The sequence below is a fragment of the Cotesia typhae genome, unplaced genomic scaffold, assembly GCF_013202065.1.
Source record: "Cotesia typhae breed Kobodo isofemale line unplaced genomic scaffold, CoteBio_Ctyphae contig_48, whole genome shotgun sequence".
Lineage (NCBI taxonomy): Eukaryota > Metazoa > Arthropoda > Insecta > Hymenoptera > Braconidae > Cotesia > Cotesia typhae.
Window position 1 is genome coordinate 11,459,562 of NW_027423756.1, and position 20,389 is coordinate 11,479,950.

The 20,389-nt window shown below is 37.4% G+C and overlaps 1 protein-coding gene across 1 annotated transcript in view; it reads left to right on the forward strand.

Moving 5' to 3' along the window:
* The window catches only part of LOC141529972 (uncharacterized), a 168,805-nt gene that overhangs the window by 111,045 nt on the left and 37,371 nt on the right, over positions 1 to 20,389 (forward strand). Inside the window, exon 3 of the mRNA XM_074246783.1 lies at positions 4,138 to 4,261. Coding sequence (XP_074102884.1) covers positions 4,138 to 4,261 — 124 coding nt within the window. The remainder of the gene's footprint in view (positions 1 to 4,137; positions 4,262 to 20,389) is intronic.

The window sequence follows — 20,389 nt, forward strand, 5'->3', positions numbered from 1 at the left end:
TTGCAAGTTATACGAAGCACAATTTCAATTGCCGCTTTCATCCTCGTATTCAAGTATTCCTCGACTAGTACAGAACAATACAACCGCGTTATGTTGTTTGTAGATGATGCAACAACGGCTTCAGTGCAATTTCGGTAATTTAACGACTGCCTTCTCTCCCTCGTGATCTTGCCATTGTCACCATATTCGTAACTTCCAATTATATTACGAAACGCAAGCCTGGAATATTCAGATCGGGTATTACTGTCCTCCTAATTATCAATAATTCTCCTCATTCCCAATAACTTTACTTACTTCACTTACAATATTAATTATCACTCACTTAATCATTCAATTGATAACAGTAAGCCGATAATTGAAACAGAAATTCAAATGAGCATTAAACTTTTCCAATTAATTAAAGCTATGTACTTCGAGAGGCGAATAATCAATAAACTCTAGTAATTATTTTTTAATATTTAAAATACTCAATTATAAGTTTATTTATGACGCTTGCTATCGTATATCTTTTTAATTGTAACATTAAACATTTATCCACCGCGAACGGCTGGGCGTTGGAGCTTAGCTAAGCGGGAAGTTAAAATAAAAATATACGTAATATAACACTTTTATCAGTATTTACACAGTGTCTTTTTAAACGTTGCATCTATTTCAATATTAACAGTCTGTAATTTCAAAGATAACATATCACATGCAATTGAAATAAAATAAAAGGTATACATAAAACTGTCTAAAGGCACACGCGAATAACTATCAACAGGGATAGATAAGTATAGTTTGCGCGACGATGGCATTCCTAGTCTAGGTCTTTAAACCGTATATTTATATATTTTTACATACATGACAGGAGAATATAGAGCAAAGTTTTATTTGTGAGAGTAAGAAATGAACATTGGTGGATGGAATCGGGACCCGACTATATATAAGCATATGTAATGCATGGACGGATGAATACATGCAAATCGCGTTTCAGCTTTACACAGTTAACTGCTACATTGCATTAAGTCGAGCGTTCAATCTAATTCGTTATATCAGAAACACTTGGAACGTGGCTTGTTGCTCAGTACAAGCTCTGTGCTCCATGCTCGATGCCAGTATTCGTCTGTCTGAAACATATTTGCTGTTAAAAGTATTTTAGTGTATGCAATATTATATTTTATAGCAGTAGTAGTAGTAGTAGTTCAGTTTGATACGATACATACTTTCTAATCCACGCGTATCGATAGCACGAGAATAATCTTGAACGCTGACAGATTTAATATCTGGTGAACATCGCATAATGTAATGTTATTGGGTGGTCGCTTTGGAGGATAAATGTTATACCGTAAGTTATTTTCTCAGTTGCTCTCTCGCTTACTCTTTTTGCAGATATATAATCCCAGTATACCAGCTCGTGATGCATGTCTGCTCGCTGCGTGTACTGATCGATAGACACGATCGATAATGTCGGTGCGCGATAGCTGTGCGAACCGGCGAGCAAGTAGGCGAGATAATTGACAGCGATGTTTTATCTCTAACGTGATGACATTAAAGCTCGATTAATTAATGTTGAATTTTATTAAAAAATAATATTCAATAAAAAATAATGGTAGAAAAAAATTTTCAATTATTTTTCTTTTAATAATTATTAAACTCAAAGGTAAAAGCTATAAAAGCCGAGCTTGAAAAATAATAAATTTAATAAAGAAAAAATATGTTATAAATTATACGATGAAATAAAACTCACGACAATGGACACTTTGAGGTTGATTAAAAGTCACAAGACTACTTCTTGGTGGTGCCTTTGAGTTGCATAATTTAATTGTTAGGCAGTGGTTGGTTGGCTGGCACTCTGGTGGATTAATGAAGCCCGACTGGGGTGAAAATCTTGGAGGCGTTTTATATACAGTGTGTTAGAGACGGACGACTGAGAGAAGAAGAATGGCCCCCAGACGAGGGAAACGACCCGGAGCAGTCTGGGACAAGGATGATTACATAATTCCGCGGAAGTAAAGAGATGAGTTGGGTCGTGGAGAAGCGAATACCTCTGAGAACGGTGAACAGAGTTGTGTGGGATTAGTGTGACAGTACACTCTCATCTGGACTGGAAAAATAAAATATCAAAAGAAAACGAGTAGCGAAAAAGCTCTATACGTTTTAAAAGTCGCGGGAAATGAGACAGACAAATGGAATAAAATCAAAAGAGACGAAAAAATAAGAGGACATATACATATGAGTACTCTCCGGGCTTACACGAGCTGTCTTGTCTGTTGATGCTGGTATTTGCGCTGTTTCATCTAACATGTCTATGCAATGTCATTTGTGCGGAGCTACACGAGTAGTTTACTCTTGTGACGCTGAGGAACGCCCTTCCTAAATATAATTCATCGGTCTAACCAACTATCTATTCTATTCAACTCAAACTCTCTTCTTCTTTCTCTACCCGATTCGAGAGAAAGAGGAATACAGCTCATACACGGCGTTATTTATGGAATCACAGCTGTATATACGGATTCGGGAAAGCGAGTTGCCGGTGTGGCGGAAATGGGGCGAGTCGACATCGCTTCTCACCCTGCACCGCAGTTGCCTCATCTCTCGTCATCTCTCTCACTCATCGCTGAATCGCTCGTCAGAGGAAAATGGACTGGCCGCACGACGCGAGCCGAGTGAAGCAGAAATGGACTATTGGACTTGTTCATTTATTTCATTTTTTTTTTTTTTCCAAACCTTTTTATTTATTTTTGGCTGTTGAAAACGTGCAATAAAAATCCAGAGATGAGAATTACCAGTTGCCCTGCCCGGGCAATTTTTATCGTACTACATACATATGTATGTGAGATATACACAGGTAGAAATTAAATGTATATACGGACTAGGAGAACAAGTACATGGAAAGGTGTGTTAAAATGGATGAAAGATCATGTGTCATTACCAAATAGTACACAGTAAATTGTACTGGAGAGAACGGAAAAAGGAAAAACATTCAAGAGTTTGCTAGTAAGTGAGAATGAGTAATAAGAGAAACAGCATTGGTGGTAGTAGTAGTAGTTGAAGTATCGGTGATAGTGATAGCGATAGTAGTAGTAGTACAGTAGGTCTCCGATAATTGGCTCGATATTCTTCTTCGGGATTTGTGTCGTCGTTTTATTTTAGCGAATGAGAGTAGCAAGACCAAATAATGGTTGAATCGAGCTGGTCCGAGATAATTGGCTCCCGAGTGAACAAACGAATAAGAGTATAGACTAGAGAGCACAGAGTATAGTACAGTACCGAGTAGTAAGTACTGGCACACGTTGAAGAGAGGACAGAGACCAATAGAACTTTACGACTACTATTCTGCTTAACTAGTATTAGTACTGGTATTACTATTATTACTAGAGTTGGCATAACAGTAGGTGGCCACCGAATTTGACGGTTTATCATCGCATCCAATAATTAACGTTGGCTCGAATCATCCTCCGCACCCAGTTACCAGTTACCAGTTACCAGTTACTGTTACAGTGGCCAGTGGAAGTAGATACACTTGGTTGGGGTTGCCCCATATACTAGCACAGTGTTGCAGAGGAAATTAGAAAGCGAAGGTAAAATCGGAGCGCGGGATCCTGGAGGATGAAACGCCCCGGGTTATTAGTTTAGGAGCCAACTGTAAAGTACCTTGAAACAAAGTTTCTGTCTCAACGACGGCATCTCTCACGGGTAATCAATATACAAGTAAAATCAGCTCCCTCTTTCGTCTTTCGTCTCTCGTACTCTGGTCTTTATCCTCATTCGATCCTAGCCCCTTGTCTTCTATTCCATGGCGAGGTACCTCGACTTTAACCCCACAAACTCCACCCGCAAATGATCCCAGACAGGATCCGAAACCCTCTTCCCTTTATTCTGGCAGCTGGGACAAGACTACCGTATCTTTGGTTAATAAACTCTGCTCTGAGACTACTACCGGGACTCCTGACTTGTTTTGACTCGATTTAACGTCCTGAAATCCCCCGTCGTATTATAACTGCTCTAGTCTTGGCAATTTTATTCTGTACTGTCTTGCAGAATTTTCTGCTTGTTTAATTGTAATATATTTTATTTTATTCTATACGATATATTTGTAAGAAGTACTTCTGTTCTGAATAACAAAAGACTGTAATTGGTTTTCTTTGTTTGTTTCAGTCCAAGCAGCACCGCGTTGGGCTCACTCGATCAGCTCAAGGAGTACCTGACAACTGCGGGCACTTGTAAGTGCGGACTCGAGTGCCCGCTTAGGCCAGAACAAGTCTTCAATTTCGATCCCAAGGTAAGTCTTTTTCATTATCATCATGTATCCTATTAATTTTTTCGATAATGAAACGCTGATTAATGATTTGTAAGCACATACATTCACATACACAATAGCGTGAGCTTTAATCAAATTACGCCGCGTCAATCCAAAAAGAAAAAGACAACAGTGACATGAACCATCAGCAAAATTGATGAGATGTGCTTAAAGTATGTATTAGTCGCATTCACATACGCGGATAAATACATGAGTGGATGCATGAGGTACACAATGAGGTACTTTAATAATAAAGACTCAATGCACAATTACTGTCATGTTGTGATAAGCTTGACACGCTTTACGATGTCGGCAGTATTTGACTTTGCACAATATGTATCACATCCACAATACATGCCACAATACACAATGACATAAATATATGTATATGTATATGACCAGAACGCGAATTACGGTGCTGTATAGCGATAATAATCGATTTGTAGCGTGAAGCCTCAGAGCGAGGCTGCCCGAGCATGGTTTTACATGCATCAATTGACAAATCTGGCAAATCAGCAGTATGCTATCGACTCCTCTCGACCTCTCTTCCTTCTGGTCTGTAGAAAAATGTCTCCATGGAGATATGTGAAAGTATTTAAATATAATGGTGACATGGATGAACTTGGGTTATTCAGAAAGTACTCGCTATTAAATTCTATTTTTTCTGTCCTTTTCCTTCTTTTAATTTAATTTTTTTATTCATTCATTCATTCTCACTGATTCTTTCTGTTAATTTGTCTTTTTCTTTCTTCCACTTTATCCCATCGAGAAAATTACAGTGAATTAGCGAATTAGTGAATTAGTCAACTAGATATAGGTGGAGATACCTGGGAATTTACTTGGGGATTCGAGAATTAAATGAATGTGAAATGGGAACGTGAGGTATCTTTAAAATTTCCGTAGTCGTATCATTCTCTCTGGTTTGAATCGCCAATCGTTCTCAAATGGAGATGAGTATGAAAAAAAGATAAGAGGAGAGTGAGTAAGAGAATTCGTTCGCGAATGAGCGAGTAGTAAAAAATATAAAAAAGGTGAACCTAAAAATTATAAAAAGATAGAAAGAAAAAATTCATTTATGCACCACGTAGACGACGACGACGACGACGTCGACGACCACGTCGGGAGAGCGTATAATTGACTGTGCACCTGCTCTCTATCCACACACACACACATACACTCACACTTATCTTCTCAGTTAAAAAAATATAAATGTTTTTTTTTTTCATCCTAAATGAATTATTGTCATACGCTTGCCACTGTAACATTTTATACCATCATATATAGCAGCTAAATATATATATGTGTATACAAAATACAAGTACATCCATACAAAATACCGAGATGAAGAGAATAACGTCCGGTGCGGTCAGAGAGCAGCAATTAAACCGCCGTAAAGCTCTATAATTGGCAACACTCCGATTATTCTTAACGACCTACACCGTACCGTCATTACATTATCATAACGTAGGGCTACCGATATAATTCTATATAAAAGAAAATAAATTTTTTCTTACACATGACAAATGCATCACCCTGTCATAAAAATGCCTCGAGATAATACTTTAATTAACGCTGGTCACTAATGGCCCCTAAAATATTTTTAGGACTAAAGCCTAAATAAATAAACAGTAATATTTTATTATATCTGTCACTACAAAAATAAAGACGTTTTCTTAAATTATATTAGTCGGTTAATTAATAAAAATATTTACCGACATGCCGCAAAGAAACCTCCGGTCAGAGGGTAACAATTAAGAGATCGTAAAACTACAGACTGCAGAACCGCAAACAACACAATAACTCTTACTTAGCTTAACAGAATAACGAGCGTCGTGTCATCAGTATTATCACAACGTGACTTATTTTAGGGCCCGCTTCGCTCAGTTTAGTTCCACAATAGTCTAGCAAGAGCTCGAGCCGGAAGTTTAATAACAACGTTACAAACAATATATAAATATGTATACAAAAGTAACTCTGATTTGGTATCTGGTTTCTGTGCTCGTAAATTCAAGTGGTCACGTTTTCGCGGACAAATTCCGGTGGTTGTGTGTGTATGTGTGTGTGTGTGTGCACATAAAACATAGTTGTGAGGAGGGTTTAGTTGGTTACAAATGTCTTGACTCGTAAAACGAGTAGCAGTGAGTGAATATTTTGCCGCTTGATGCTTTTTATCCTTATCCTCCCTTGCTGTTTTTCGTGCTCTATATACTGTAGCATCAGCATTAGACTTTTCTGTGAAAATACATCGGCGCATATACGTTTATATATCTATATATACATGGATAAAATCCCTTCAGCCTTTTCCACCACCGCATCTCACCGATTAAATCTCACAAATCTGCATTGCAAAGCTACGTGGTACCTCAACTGTTGGTTGGGTTTTCTCTTATTCGTTTATACTGTCCATTCTCTCCTCTCTCCACCCCTCTCTCATCCTCCTATCCTGTGCTATCCTCTCGGCTGGCAGTGGTTACGGACAATGAAAACGAGATGCTCGACAGACCGGGAAAGTCGACGACGAGGGCATGGAAAGAGCGAGAAACGGATAAGGGGATCTCTGCTCCGGCACAATCATTTATAAAATATAACTACATAATAAAGAGAACAAACTGACTCGAGTAAGGAGTAAGAGAAAATAAAAGGAATAATACATAATGAAATTTAAAAGTTAAGTGAGTTGCCCGATTGAAACGTCCCGGGTGGCTCAGCCCACTGTATACGCAGGTTTCTCTCGTTATTTGTTTATTTGTTTGTACAATACCTACATACATGTGATTAACAATCTTCAACCACTTTACACACCACATAAAACATCACATACATTATTATGTTAATCTTACGACTCTATCATTTATCCAGTGCTCGACATCCCACGCCCGTGGGCCCTTTCATTCTATTTTACTTTTTTCTTTTTCTTTTTCTTTTTTTTCTTTTGTATTATTTATCTTCCACCGGACAGTTAACTGATCTCAAAGTTCTTTAGCATCGATCACCCGGCGTAACTATCCCCTGAACGATCTTACATTACATTTAATAAAATAACCCGGTAACATCTGCATCGTCTGTGCGGACTAAATTTAAAATAAGAATTGGCGAGCCCAGGACTGCTGATTGGTCAGGTGCATATTATTATTTTTAAAATAATTATCACGTCGATCGATGATGGAGATATAATATTTTTAATTTGGATTTTTAACCACCTCCTTCATTCTTCCTCTGTGTTATCGCTTCCTCTTGTTTCTTACTCTTATTTTTATTCAACTTCTGCTGCTGCTGTTGTTTTGGCGGTGTAGTGGCTCTTCTTGCGCTTCGACTCACTTGCAACATTATATATTTTATTAACTCAAGTATCCGGTGTATATTTATTACCACGAGCTCGGAGTTATGGATTGTTTGCGTGACACATGGCTTTTTATCTGCCAATACCTTTTAAATTAATATATATTACATTACGTTTATTAATTTATAAACTGATGCTGAGATGAGACTCGATAAAAGTAAATGATGGATGGACTGTTTTTAAAAAACAATCATTTAAAGTTTTTGGTATATACGAAAGTTAATGTAATAAATTTAGTTTATGAGCAGCTGCGAAGTATAATTGGAAAAAGTTTACGAAAATTGTTCAACAGAGTTTACTTGTTTTTATTTTTATTGTTCAAGAATAATAGATGACAGAGATGTAGCTGAAGAAAGACCAAGAAGAAGAAGAAGATTTATTTTTGGTATGGGTTTTTGTTGACTGTAAGTCTCTCACTTGAGAAGAAAATAGATAAGAATGAGCTGGTGAATAAGAGGAAAAAGAATAAGGAAAGAGACATCAATTGACGACGGCGAAACGACTTACGGATATTTTCGGAAAAAGAGATGTAATCTAGCGGACGACGTCCGGAAGAAATCAACTTGGACGAAAGCGTCGAAAGTTTGCCACCAAGCAATCCGATTCGAGAATAAAGAAGAAGAAGAAAAAGAAGATTTCAACTGCTGTGGATAGGAGCCGAGTGCCGAGTTTGTGGGAATGAAGATAAAATAAAATGAAAATAAATAAAAAAAAAATAAAGCGACTTTGGGGTTTATAATACAACCAAGGCGATGAGGACACTGCGACGTAGATCGAGTGGAGTTTTTAGAGCTCGGAAAGTATACAACGACGACCCTTTGTAATTGTGCGAGGGTTGGCACACACCCGACAATGAATAGCATTCAAGTGGTGGTGCTTCTGCTGCTGCTAGTACCACTGCTGGTAAAAGGAGACTAAAAAAGGCTCGGTGATCTAAAAAGAAGCAAAGGAAAACTTTTTTTTATGTATAGACTCAAATGAACGCTACAAGTATTTACACGCTTGTCATCATCTTTGTTTCCTCACTTTTATTTATTACTCCCCTTTGCTTTACTCTACTTTACTTAATGCTTTTTTATATCCAAAGATGAGAGAAGAGCTCCAGCTGAATTCTCATTCTTACAAATATTTTTCTTTTGATAAATAATTATCGAGGTATTTATATTGCGCACTCGCTTCTTATTTACGAGAAATAAATTCTTTCCCTATAGACGCTGCTGTAAAGCCACTTTAAATTATTATCATTATCATTATTATTGACGTTGAATTTTCAATCCCTTTTTTATCGAAAGAAAATATTTAGCAGTGAGTAAGATTATATGGTATTAATTATTTAAAAATAACAAAATCTTAACAAAAATATGTTAATTAAAGTAGGGTTATTAAAATTCAGAATTTTATGAATGGCACTTGAATAAAATTGCTGACATAAAAGCGAGCCTCCGTAAAAAGACGATGATTATTATCTTAAAATACTCCTCACGGTTAGCTTGCTGGAGTGTTAATTTTAAAAGCACATTGAAATATCCTGTAATATACTCAACGATTTAAACAAACGTAAAGTGTACACTGTATTTTTAATTACCGAGCATTTTAAAATATAATTAAAATCTATAAAGCCAGTGGGAGAGTTCAGTCGAAGTTTTTCCGATAAAACAAAAAAAAAAAAAAAAAAAAAAAAAAAATGTATCTAGTGTAGCAGCGAACGGTGGGATACCAGCGGATTAAGTCGAGTAGCCGAGAAAGCGTGATTAGTATTCCACTCGCAATACTCGCCGTTTCGTTATACCTGGGATTTTCAGTAACAGTCTACTGTACTGTACACTTATACTTCGATGTATGTGAAATAATAATAAACAGAGTGACATAAAATAATTCTAACTCGTGAGAGTAAACCTTAACCGACAGCTATGCCTATACAAATCCAATACTATCTTACATATACAATATCTATATATATTCTCTAAAACTCGTATACTCATGAATTGATTCACCACTTCCGATAATTCAATGGATAATTCGATTTGCCGAGAATCGTATAGTAAGAGAGTAGTAGCTTGGTAGCTCGATGGCAGACAGAACAACTTGGATCTGCTGTTGAAATTGAATTTCTCTTGATAAAAATTGTATCGCTTGGTTTCACGCTCTTATTTCCTTCCTTATACCCATTTCTGTTCGTTCTATCTGAACCCCCGAGACAGCAAAAGCAAACTTAATACGATACCAGTACACACCAGTAGGTACAGAGAGAATCTACCACTACTCTGTAAAGATAAAAAAAAAAAGTAAGCTCTCTTACTTGCTCAGTTGAATTATTTTTCTTCACTCTTTGGCCCAACCTCCCACTTTATTATTCTTATTTTATTTTTCATTTATCCAGGCTCTCATTCTCAACTCCTCCAATTGGTCTTTCTCTCACAGACTTTGTCGGCCGGTTGGGACGTATAAATTTATTGCGCTCATTAACTTGAATTATGGCATCGAATACATTCTAAGTTTATAAACCTTAATACGACTGCGTGCAACTTGAATAAGGATACTTATGTTGTTCATATAAATACATAAATATCTTTGTTGTAGTTATACTTGTGTTAAACTTTGAGTTTGAGTTGTTATTGGCGCGGTGTTTATATTAGAATCACAACAACAGTTATGCATCACTCCAACTCAAGTAAATCTTTAATATAAATCCCCATGCAATAACACTCATTCTTTGACTCCTTATATTATCCACGAGTTTTATTTATCTCTGGTGAGGTTCCCGAGTGTATATAGTGTATAGGACAGGAGTAGAGGTTGTTTCAGACTTTAAACTCGAACCTTCAAACTTTAAATGCTCATACATAATCCCCTTGAATTCAATCGCGCTCATTCATACAACTCTCTTTTACTCTTAAACTTTTTCACTGGCTCAATCCCTCTCAATGACTTATGTCTATTTTATTCATGCTGAACACGAAAACCCCTCGAGCTACCGAATAATTCCTGACTTGTGTCACCTGCAATCCAAATAACTAACCCTCAATTTCAAATAACCGCTTTTTTACGCTCTCCAATCGAATCTACGTTAAATGTCTCACGCAGTAACTCGACATTTATATTCCCCTTCTGTACATAACAGTCGCAAATAAATAATAAAAAAAAAATAAAAAAAAAAAAGAGTAACAATAAAATATAATCGAGAGAACAAGAGCTTGCAGAGAAAAAATAAATGGCTGAAGAAAATCTTTAATACGACTTTATCCCGAGCTGAAGATTCATCTGAGACCGTCGCGATTTTCGACAGGGATTCACTTCTGGTGCAGCCACTGGTGGGTGGTTGGTTGAAGTGGATCAAGTCGGATTGGCTTAAGCCCTCTCCCCTTACGGTACGGTAAGGTACAGTCTCTGGAAACCAGAATAAAGCGAAGAAGACCCGGAGAAGCACAGCGTGGAGCTCAAAGCTCAGAGCTCGGTGATGATCCCGCGACTTGCATTGCACCGTATCGAGGCGGCGGAGAGTCAAGTGAAAGCCGCCCGAACGGAAGAAAGGGGATGAGAGTTGCGGCCGGGGTAAAGGGCTCTAAAGGGGAATAGAAAACGGTGGGCAACCCGAGCAAATACTGCCGGGGACACTTGAGGTGAATGTTTTGCGAATGGTCGGTAGATGTCTGGTTTGCTCGAGGCTGATATCGACCTGGCTCGCTGGAGCCGTCGACCTCATCCCCTTGGCCCCGTTAACCCCCTACTCGCCTTAGCTCCGCCACCTCTTTCTTTAACCCCCCACACGTCTTCCACCCCTTCACCGTATTTACTAGCTTTCTCTATTTGTCCAAGTCTTTTTCTTGCATTCTAAACCCCTCGTCTGTGTTTCTTATTCCCATTCTCATGCTCATGCTTCCTCTCTTAAAACTCGAAAACTATTTTTTCTTTTATCCACCCCCAGCTCACAAACTATCTCATCTTTCTCGGTCTTTCTCAAGACGACATTTGTTTCGTACGGTTCAACTCGCCCGATTTCCCGTGTCGTTTTAGCAACCTGTCATACTCTTCCATCTACATCTTTTCCTCTTACTCTTACTCCCACGTTTTTTTCTTTTGATTTTTTTACCAACACAACTGCGATTTAGCTCGCACCTACATGCTGATGTAACATCCGCCGGTATCTTTCGTCTTACCCTTTGCAGCTTGAGACCGTCGTCTTCTCTTGCATCTCTGCACTCTGAGCATTTTATTCCAACAGTTGACAGGCTCTTGCGCCCTTTTTCCGGTTCTTTCTCCATTTCTCCTTTATCCGACTGGGTACTACTAGTATAATACTAACAGTAATAGTAATAGTAATAGTAATAGTATACACAGTTGTGCAAGTACAATAGTACATACACTGACAACTTCATGTAAAGCTCGAGTATTCTCTCACTCCCTTCTTCGAATATAGTCTCGTCTTCAATCTAGTGGGTTGTCTGGAACAATATGACCTCGGCCCGGAATACAGTGCGAACCCGAGTATGATACAGTATCCAAGAAGTTTCTGCCGTACATTTCCGTAAAGTTTATGCACATACATCTATTTGTATATCTGTATATATATTTTGCATAATAAATAGATCTACATATACATAGACAGATAAGAAGGTGAGACGAGAGACAACTCTAAATGCATGTACGAGTATTATGATGAAGATGATCAGGAGAACTTAGACAATACGCAAAGAAAGTTTATGCAGCAAAGACCCGCTAATTGTCTATCACTCCAAGAGCTAGCAATTCGTGTACGGATTTAATTGAGTGCCGTTTAACGTTTCACCATGCAGCCTTACTTCATACTACCTGTTCTTCTTTATCTATTTTCCATTTAGTTATATCATCTAGAAAGAGCTAAAGAAGGTTTATAAATCTGTTGGTGTAGAGTTATTATTATCATTATATATATTATATCAAACTCTCCAGGCTTATCCATAAGTTCAACAGCCATGAAATTCATCAAAAACTTTATCTCCAAGCTCAATTCAGTTTTCAAAGCACTCTCCACTCACACGAACAAACAGCCTCACATAGACAGAGAAAAAAAGGGCTCGTGAGATCGCGCAGGCTGTGGTAAGGGTTTTATCCGATTCTCTTCTCATCGTTTCTGCATAAATCACCGCAAACCCGTGTTCTCATTTAAACGTGAAAATTTTCTCGCGCGTTTCTAGTTATACGGTGATTCACTGGGTATTGTATAACCTGATGGGGTGAGTGTCGGTGGCGCTGATGGTGGTTTGCAGAGAGCACAGAGGGTGAAGGTGTCAGATATATTATATATATTACATAGCAGCTTGTGTCTGAAAGATCCTCGCTACCTCGAGCATTCGGTTCCAGAAGTCGGGAACTAAAGCCCTTTGCTCTGGGCTAGCTGGAACGCCTCAGATAATTTACGATGGGTCCAGAGCTGAGTGGAGAGATAGAGACGGAATTAAATATACATATGAAGTAGGTGTGTCAATGAAAAGGAAACGGAGTCGAGAGAGACCGGAGTCCGGAGAGTTATACCAAAGAGTGTGAAACAGTAACAGTCTGTTTCCGCAGTGAAATATAATTCCCTCCACATTCACGGTTGGATAATCCTCGTTCGCTTTACATGAAAACTTATTACGGCTCCGTACAGAAGTAGAAACAGCACCCGTTCGGTTTATTCCGCTGGCACCCAACAGCAGCACACTCTACTCAGTGCCATTGTTATAATACGCCCGCGCGTTATACTTTAGCAACGTGTAGCCATGACAAGAGCAATTACATTTTTAAATTACGTTACACGATATTAAGCCCTTTCTTTCTTTCTTTCTTACTTTATGTCGTTTCTTTTCATTTTATTTTTATTATTTTCAACTCTTTCTTTCATTTCTTTATAGTTTTTGCTACGGTTTTTCTACCTTCCCAGAGCCACGGTCGCCGGGGCCAGCAGCCCAAGCTTGTCCAACGTCGGACAGACATTCTCCATTTTTCTCATTTCCATCAACTCTATTCTTTATTTTTCAATTCCCTCCTTCTATACTGCTGCGCTGTTGCTGCATTTTTACTCAGCTCTATATTATTCAACTTTTTTTTTTTACTTTATGTTATTTCTAACAAAATGAAAAAATAAAATACATATATATTCTAGAATATCTGAATTCCTTGACACTGTTAAATTACACCGTCTCTCATCATTAATTCATACCAGAGACCGACATTTAATTATTTAAAATGAAATGTCATAGCTTTGTGAGTATAAATTTTTTAAATTAACGCTCAGATGAAAAGCAATAACAGAAAAATTTTATTATATCCTTGGCAACTTCTGAAGAACAATCGTCAGTGTTTTTCCCATTTCATACAAATTATTTTTCATGTGCATTACTCTATTATTTACTTTGATGTTTCTGTAAAATATTAAAGCACTGAATGAAAATCCTTAACTCAACTTAATGGAATTACACCAGACGTATTTATGCAGCGAATGGAATATTAAATAAAATTAAATGTTTGATAAACATATTTGTATACAAATAATAAAAAAATAAAATCATGATAACAAAGTTTAGTATATTTATAACCGTATTAAGCTCAACAGCAATAAATCCTCAGAAAGTTGTTCATTTATTTTGGTATTTCCTCGTCGACCTATTCAATTTGTGGGCGTTTCGTGTTTTCATCCTATTCTATTTAACCCTTCTCTCCTCTTTTCCTTATTTAGAGTAGTACCAGCGTAGCGTAGGGCAAACTTGTGTGTAGTAGTAGTGCCATTACACATTACAGAGAGTAGGTGTTCTATACCAGGACAAATGAATTGACGATTGTAGCTTACGCCGATAGACATTGGATACATAGTACACACAAGGACTCACAATGGCTCTTAAGCAAGGACGGCCTGTACTTTAAAATGAAGAAGTGAAGGATACGGAGCAGTCGTTTGAGCGTAAAACGTGTATAGTAGTGAGACGGTGGAGTGATGCTACGTACAAATGGCAATGCCAATTCGAGTCTCTATCTCTACTCATACTTATACGTACACACTCAGTGACATTTGAGTGAGCGAGACGTATAACACAGCAGTTCAAATTCTCGCCCGATTCTGAAGGAATACAAGTAAAGAGAAAGCAGACAGAGACAAAGACACAAACGTCGAGACGACGACGACGAGAACTACCGACCAACGTCGACGAGCATTGTGTCGCGACATAGTCCTCGACGATCAATAGGCAAATCCTTTATCCTTTATATATTATTCTCTCACCCAGAATTTTAACTCGTTCACCCACTGAAAATTCCTTTCATCAAAGGTCTACAATTCCTTTGCCCTGCCAGTAACTCCTTTATCTTTGTACCCTTCTTTCTCTTATCTTTACTTCAATTCTCGCTCTTATTGTACTAGATAGATTGTATTGTATGATTTTTTTATTTTATAATTTAATTAACTCAACTAAAATATTTTTCCACCACAAATAATTATACCTAAAGAATTATTTTTATCGCTTAAACGTCTTCTGTCTTCTGTCGACAGTGGGTTAACCCAGGATGTGTTTTCGCTCATGTTATTTTGGTAAAAGTGAGTAACGTTGAGGAAACACTAATAATAACAGGAGAGAATAGCGTTGAGCGTATAACATAAACCACTTGCTCTTGCGCCACTTTAACCAACTCACCGCTACGTGTTTTTAGGCACATGTGTTTGTGTACATATCCTCTACTCTACATAGACAACATACCTTAAAACACATGTGTGTACGTATGTATACATCGAGTAAGTGAATGAGTGAAGCATGTAGTATGTAGTATGCGCGTGTAAATAACCCGCGCTCCGGCTAAATTCTCGTGGCACACCAAAGTCGAGGTCAAACGCCTTGGTTATGCACGTCTATGCACTTGTACGGCTGTACATTGTGAGTTTATGTTCCCTGTACTCGGTACTGATGCTTCAACTCCGCTCGTGTCCCCTTACCTTCTCTTCTCTGCACATACACACACACTCACCAAAACCTACAACTTGGTCAGTACAAGCCAGGGCAGAAAGTAAGTGTGGATATGTGATGAGAAATAGAGAGAATGACCATCGCGACCACATAACAAGAGAAGTTACCCACGATCTCTGTCGTATGGAGCATATGTAACATAGGGGATATCTACATGTTTATTTTATCATGTCGGTCTGTATGTTTTTGTTATTATATGTATGAGTATGAGAAGCCTGAATTTGCCGGTGAATAAAGGGTAGAGGACGATGAATTACTCGTCGGGAGAGTGTGGGTGGGCATCCTACATGCGAATTGCTGTTTTCAGTGCCAGTGTATCAGTAATAATTTGGGGACTGTTGATTTTCCGAGTGAAGCTTCGTTAGAAATATGGTAAATTTAAAAGTTATTGTTATACTGTATACACACTATAAAATATAATACTAGATAGCAGATAGCAGAGAGCAGAGCTGAGCTTCGGAGAATTCCCAGGCGAATTCAATGTATTTCCAAATGTAAATTCAAATTTAAAATGGATTAAACAATCATATTGTCATTCATTTAAATTCAATTTAATTCCCATAGCGTATCACTATTTATCTAGAAGCAACAAATCTAGTTTTATTAATATAAATAAATAAATAAACTTCTATAGATATAAAGGTAAATACATGCACAAGTGATATTATTGATGTTGATTTAACAAAATAAACCGACAATGTAATATTCAGTTACATATTCTGTTGAGGAAAATTTATATTTGTACAAGGATTGAAAAAGCTATATTGCATACTATTTTTATGATTTTTTTCTTTTTTTTTTAGCTATCGCGAAAAAATGTATATGTGTGGTATAAATACAATGTAGTGAAAACCGTTGACAGGGTATACTGTTAGATATATATTATATCTGAGGAATATTTCAATATATACGCTTTTCGCATATTCGACTAGTCCATTATGCTCGGGGAATATCCTCGATTCACCTTCTATTCCGTGCTTCTGCGACTTCTTCTACCTTCTCCTTCTTTTTCTATTCTATTTCATATTATACACTGTACTCATATATACAATATCCTACATCCTACATCCTATATTATATATATGGATAGAAAAAGAATTTCCGCTTATTCTCGCATCTTTTATACTTTACCACTGTGGTTGAACAGTCCTGGCTCTTATCGGTTTTTTACGGGTAAATATACACATAGACATACATATATCACGAATAACATTACGGGCAATGTGAATAAAAATCCATTCTCCGTATACGCTATGTCTCCTACATATCATATATATATTTGAATTCGTAAATACTTGTAACATTTGTCGCATTCGGGTCTCAGAAAAATGGATAGCCTTCAAGGTTTCCTTCATTTAATTTCTATCACTTGTAATACCTTTCGACCACTTTTTCTTCCTGTCAATTCGATATCTTCTTCCTTATTTTCCCAATTGAAATTTTTCTTGATAAATCAATCCGAATCATTCAAGTCGAAATAATAAACTTGAAAAAAATTGATGTAAAAAATAAAAACAGAAAAAAAAAGGTGATTAGAGGTTTAAAATGAATAAATGAATCACTGGTGCATCGTAACTGTCGTAACTTGAGAGTACCAATAGCGAAATAAAGGAATTAGTTGGAAACACCAGGGAGAGATAGAGAGTGAGCTAGCTGGTCGAGTGGCAATCGAATTATCGAACACGCCTGGAAACAGTGTGTGTGTTGTCGCCCGGGTTCCCGGGATAGTGGTGTTGAGGGTTGAGGGCTGAGGGCTGAGGGTTGAGGCCAGAGGATAGACCGACCAGCAGAGATAACAGTAGAATTGAGTCGAGCATCGGAGGTGCGAGTGACGTTCCTGCGGTATTGGACTCCTATATACACACAATATAGTTGGTATAGAGAGTAATGTAAAGCACATTTCTCCATCAGACTGTTGTCTATATATATATTGACGTCTTCTACACCCTTTGGGCATCTGCTGCTACTGCTACTGCCACTGTTACTATACAATACACATGTATTCTGTCCGTCGTTGTCCATTCGATTCTCTGCAACCCATTGGCAATTGCCACCGCTGGACTTTATTGGCAGGTACGGGTGTGCATGTCGATGTGTACACCCGCAAATGTGTGTTTATGCTTTCGTAGGTGGCTAAGCAGTGTGTAGTTTCCCAAATAGTGAGCTGAGTCTATCTGTATTGGTAGAGGGGCTTGTACATCACCGTGTTTGTTGAGGATGAAATGTCCTCTTGTCTATCGGCTATATATTAAATACTATAGTTCAATCAACAGCGTATGTGTGTGTTGTGTGAATGCAAGCAAAAAAAGAGAATGAGGGACATGATCAACCACGCAACTGTGGCCAAGCCGTATTTAATTAAACTCGCGAGATACATGACGCAAATTCTATCAGTGATAAATAATTAGTTTTGTACTTTTAATTTTTTTTTCCTATTCAATTTTTTTTTTTATTTAAATTTATTTTTATTTTTTTTTTTTTTTTATTATTATTCACTTGAGTTAAGATAGGTAACTATCGGAGAAACGAAATATTAAAAGTAATTGATCGATTAAAGTGCCAGATAAGATAAAAAGATAAATTAACTTTGGCTGAACCGAATCGTAAAGTAATATATTTAACAATATCTCTGGTCTCCGTAAAGATAACGGGAGTTAAGTGTTACACGTCAGAGAGCTCGTCGCTTGTGCTCAATGTCATTAATTAACTAAAGCAATTACGCGAAGATTAATTGCCAGTAAAGGGAATAGAGAAAGAGGGCCAGACAATGTACTTCCTTACACAGATTTTGCCTCTTAAGGAGTCAGATAGAGCTTGATTAAGTAACCCAGTGAGGTATCGAGTCGAGTAGTCGGGGAGTGAGGGTAGTTGTTAAGATTACTCGGCAAGATACTCGACCTTTGTGCGTGCTCTATTGAACCCCATGGGCCATAGATTTGTGTCAATTGCTACTTGACTCGTTTCGAGATTATTAAATCCCGTCAACCGTTAATGCCGCTAATTAATTACAGAGACACACCGTTAACTACTATTACACCTCACATATTCCCCTTATATTATCAGCTCTCAGTCTACTACATTACATATTACATTATTATTAATTTTATAATAAATGTTAATCATTAATCACATTTATTACAACTTGACATTGCAATTTGCTAATGATTTATTTTTTTTTTTTATTGTTATAGGTAAGTGAATTAACTTTTCCATCGACCCACGTTGATATCTGTCTATTCAATGCTAATTGATCAATCAATCAACCGGTTGATCAATTGTTATCGTCACGGTAAGCGTGAGTACTATTAATCAATAGTAATTTGTTCAGAGGAAAATCAAGTACGTAAATATAAATAATTTTATTAAAAATAATAACAACACCAATGCGAATGCATTCCTAGTAAATAAATAAAAAAGAAATTCACGTCACCGGTGAATTTCTATTTATCTAAATGGTAAAAGTCAGATAGTAATATTTCACTTTTCTGATCCCTCAATTCCATTTCATGTTCATGTCATCCTGGCTGTCAATCGGTTTTCCGAAAAATCCATAGCAACCGCGCCGTGTGTATCCATCATATCCATATATTTTTATTTATATTTTGTACCGATGCCTCCAACACTTGCTCTCTTTCATAGCAGTCAGATAGTAAATAGCGAGAGCAGAGAGTAGAGGATAGCTAAAATAGGATATAGGGATAGAACGTTATAGATATAGAAATAGCTGACATCAACATCGACGTCAGCGTCAGTAGCATCAGTAACAGTAACAGTAACAGCAACAGCATTTCTTCGATAATCGGACGGAAGCGGCGAAGCTATTACGGATGCACACACGGGTTCGCGCTCGAAAAGCCATATTGGAAGCGCCGGATGGTTATTGCATCAAGATAGATATCCCATTCAGATTTCAGACCCGTTCTCAATGCATATTAGAACGATTCACGCTCCGGAACCGAACTGAATACGGTATTAGTGTAGTATAGAGCTACCAGAGTGGAGTAGAGAAAAGAGACTCTGGCCTCCACCTCTGATTCTACTTTAATGCTAGCTCTAGCTCTATATACGAGATCCACCCGCCACCCGCCATCCGATTCCACTACACACCATAGTAATAGCAGTCTCGCTTATTCCAATTCCCACCTTGCTTCATCCTTGTTTCATTCTGCTGTTGGTGGTTCCTTTTACTTCCTCTCTGGTCTATACTTCCCTTGGCCGCCCTCGCTCACGTCATTCCTATTTCTATACACTATTCGATCTCTACATAGTCATGATCCCTTGTTTCTGTGTTGGAACACGCTTCTGCATCCTATCATCAACTTACGACCAGCTGCATTGCTTATAAATTGCTTCGATTCTCCCTTTTTTTTATTTTCCTTTTCTTTCTTTTGTTGCTCTTTTATTTCATTCTATTTTCTTTAAGACGATATATATTTTTATCTGATTGTAGAGTACACTTTGAATAGAAACTAAATTTGTTTTACTTTACTTCTTTGTTATTATTAGGCTTATAAACTTAACGTAGATAGGGATAGTAGTAGTAGTAATAAAGAAAAAAATACAGTTTATAAAGAATTTAGTTATAAAACAAAGAAATAGACGAGAATTGTGTGGTTATATTTAAAGCTTAATCGATAATCACTTGAAATGCTGTACTTCTATACTGTATACCAGGTACTTGATTTTAACCCTTTTCCTTTATATTACTAGAGCACGACGGCTTCATCGATTATACTTTTATGCTTGTATCCATTAATAATCAAGACATTGTTGATAATAGTGTATGCAAGTTATAAAAGT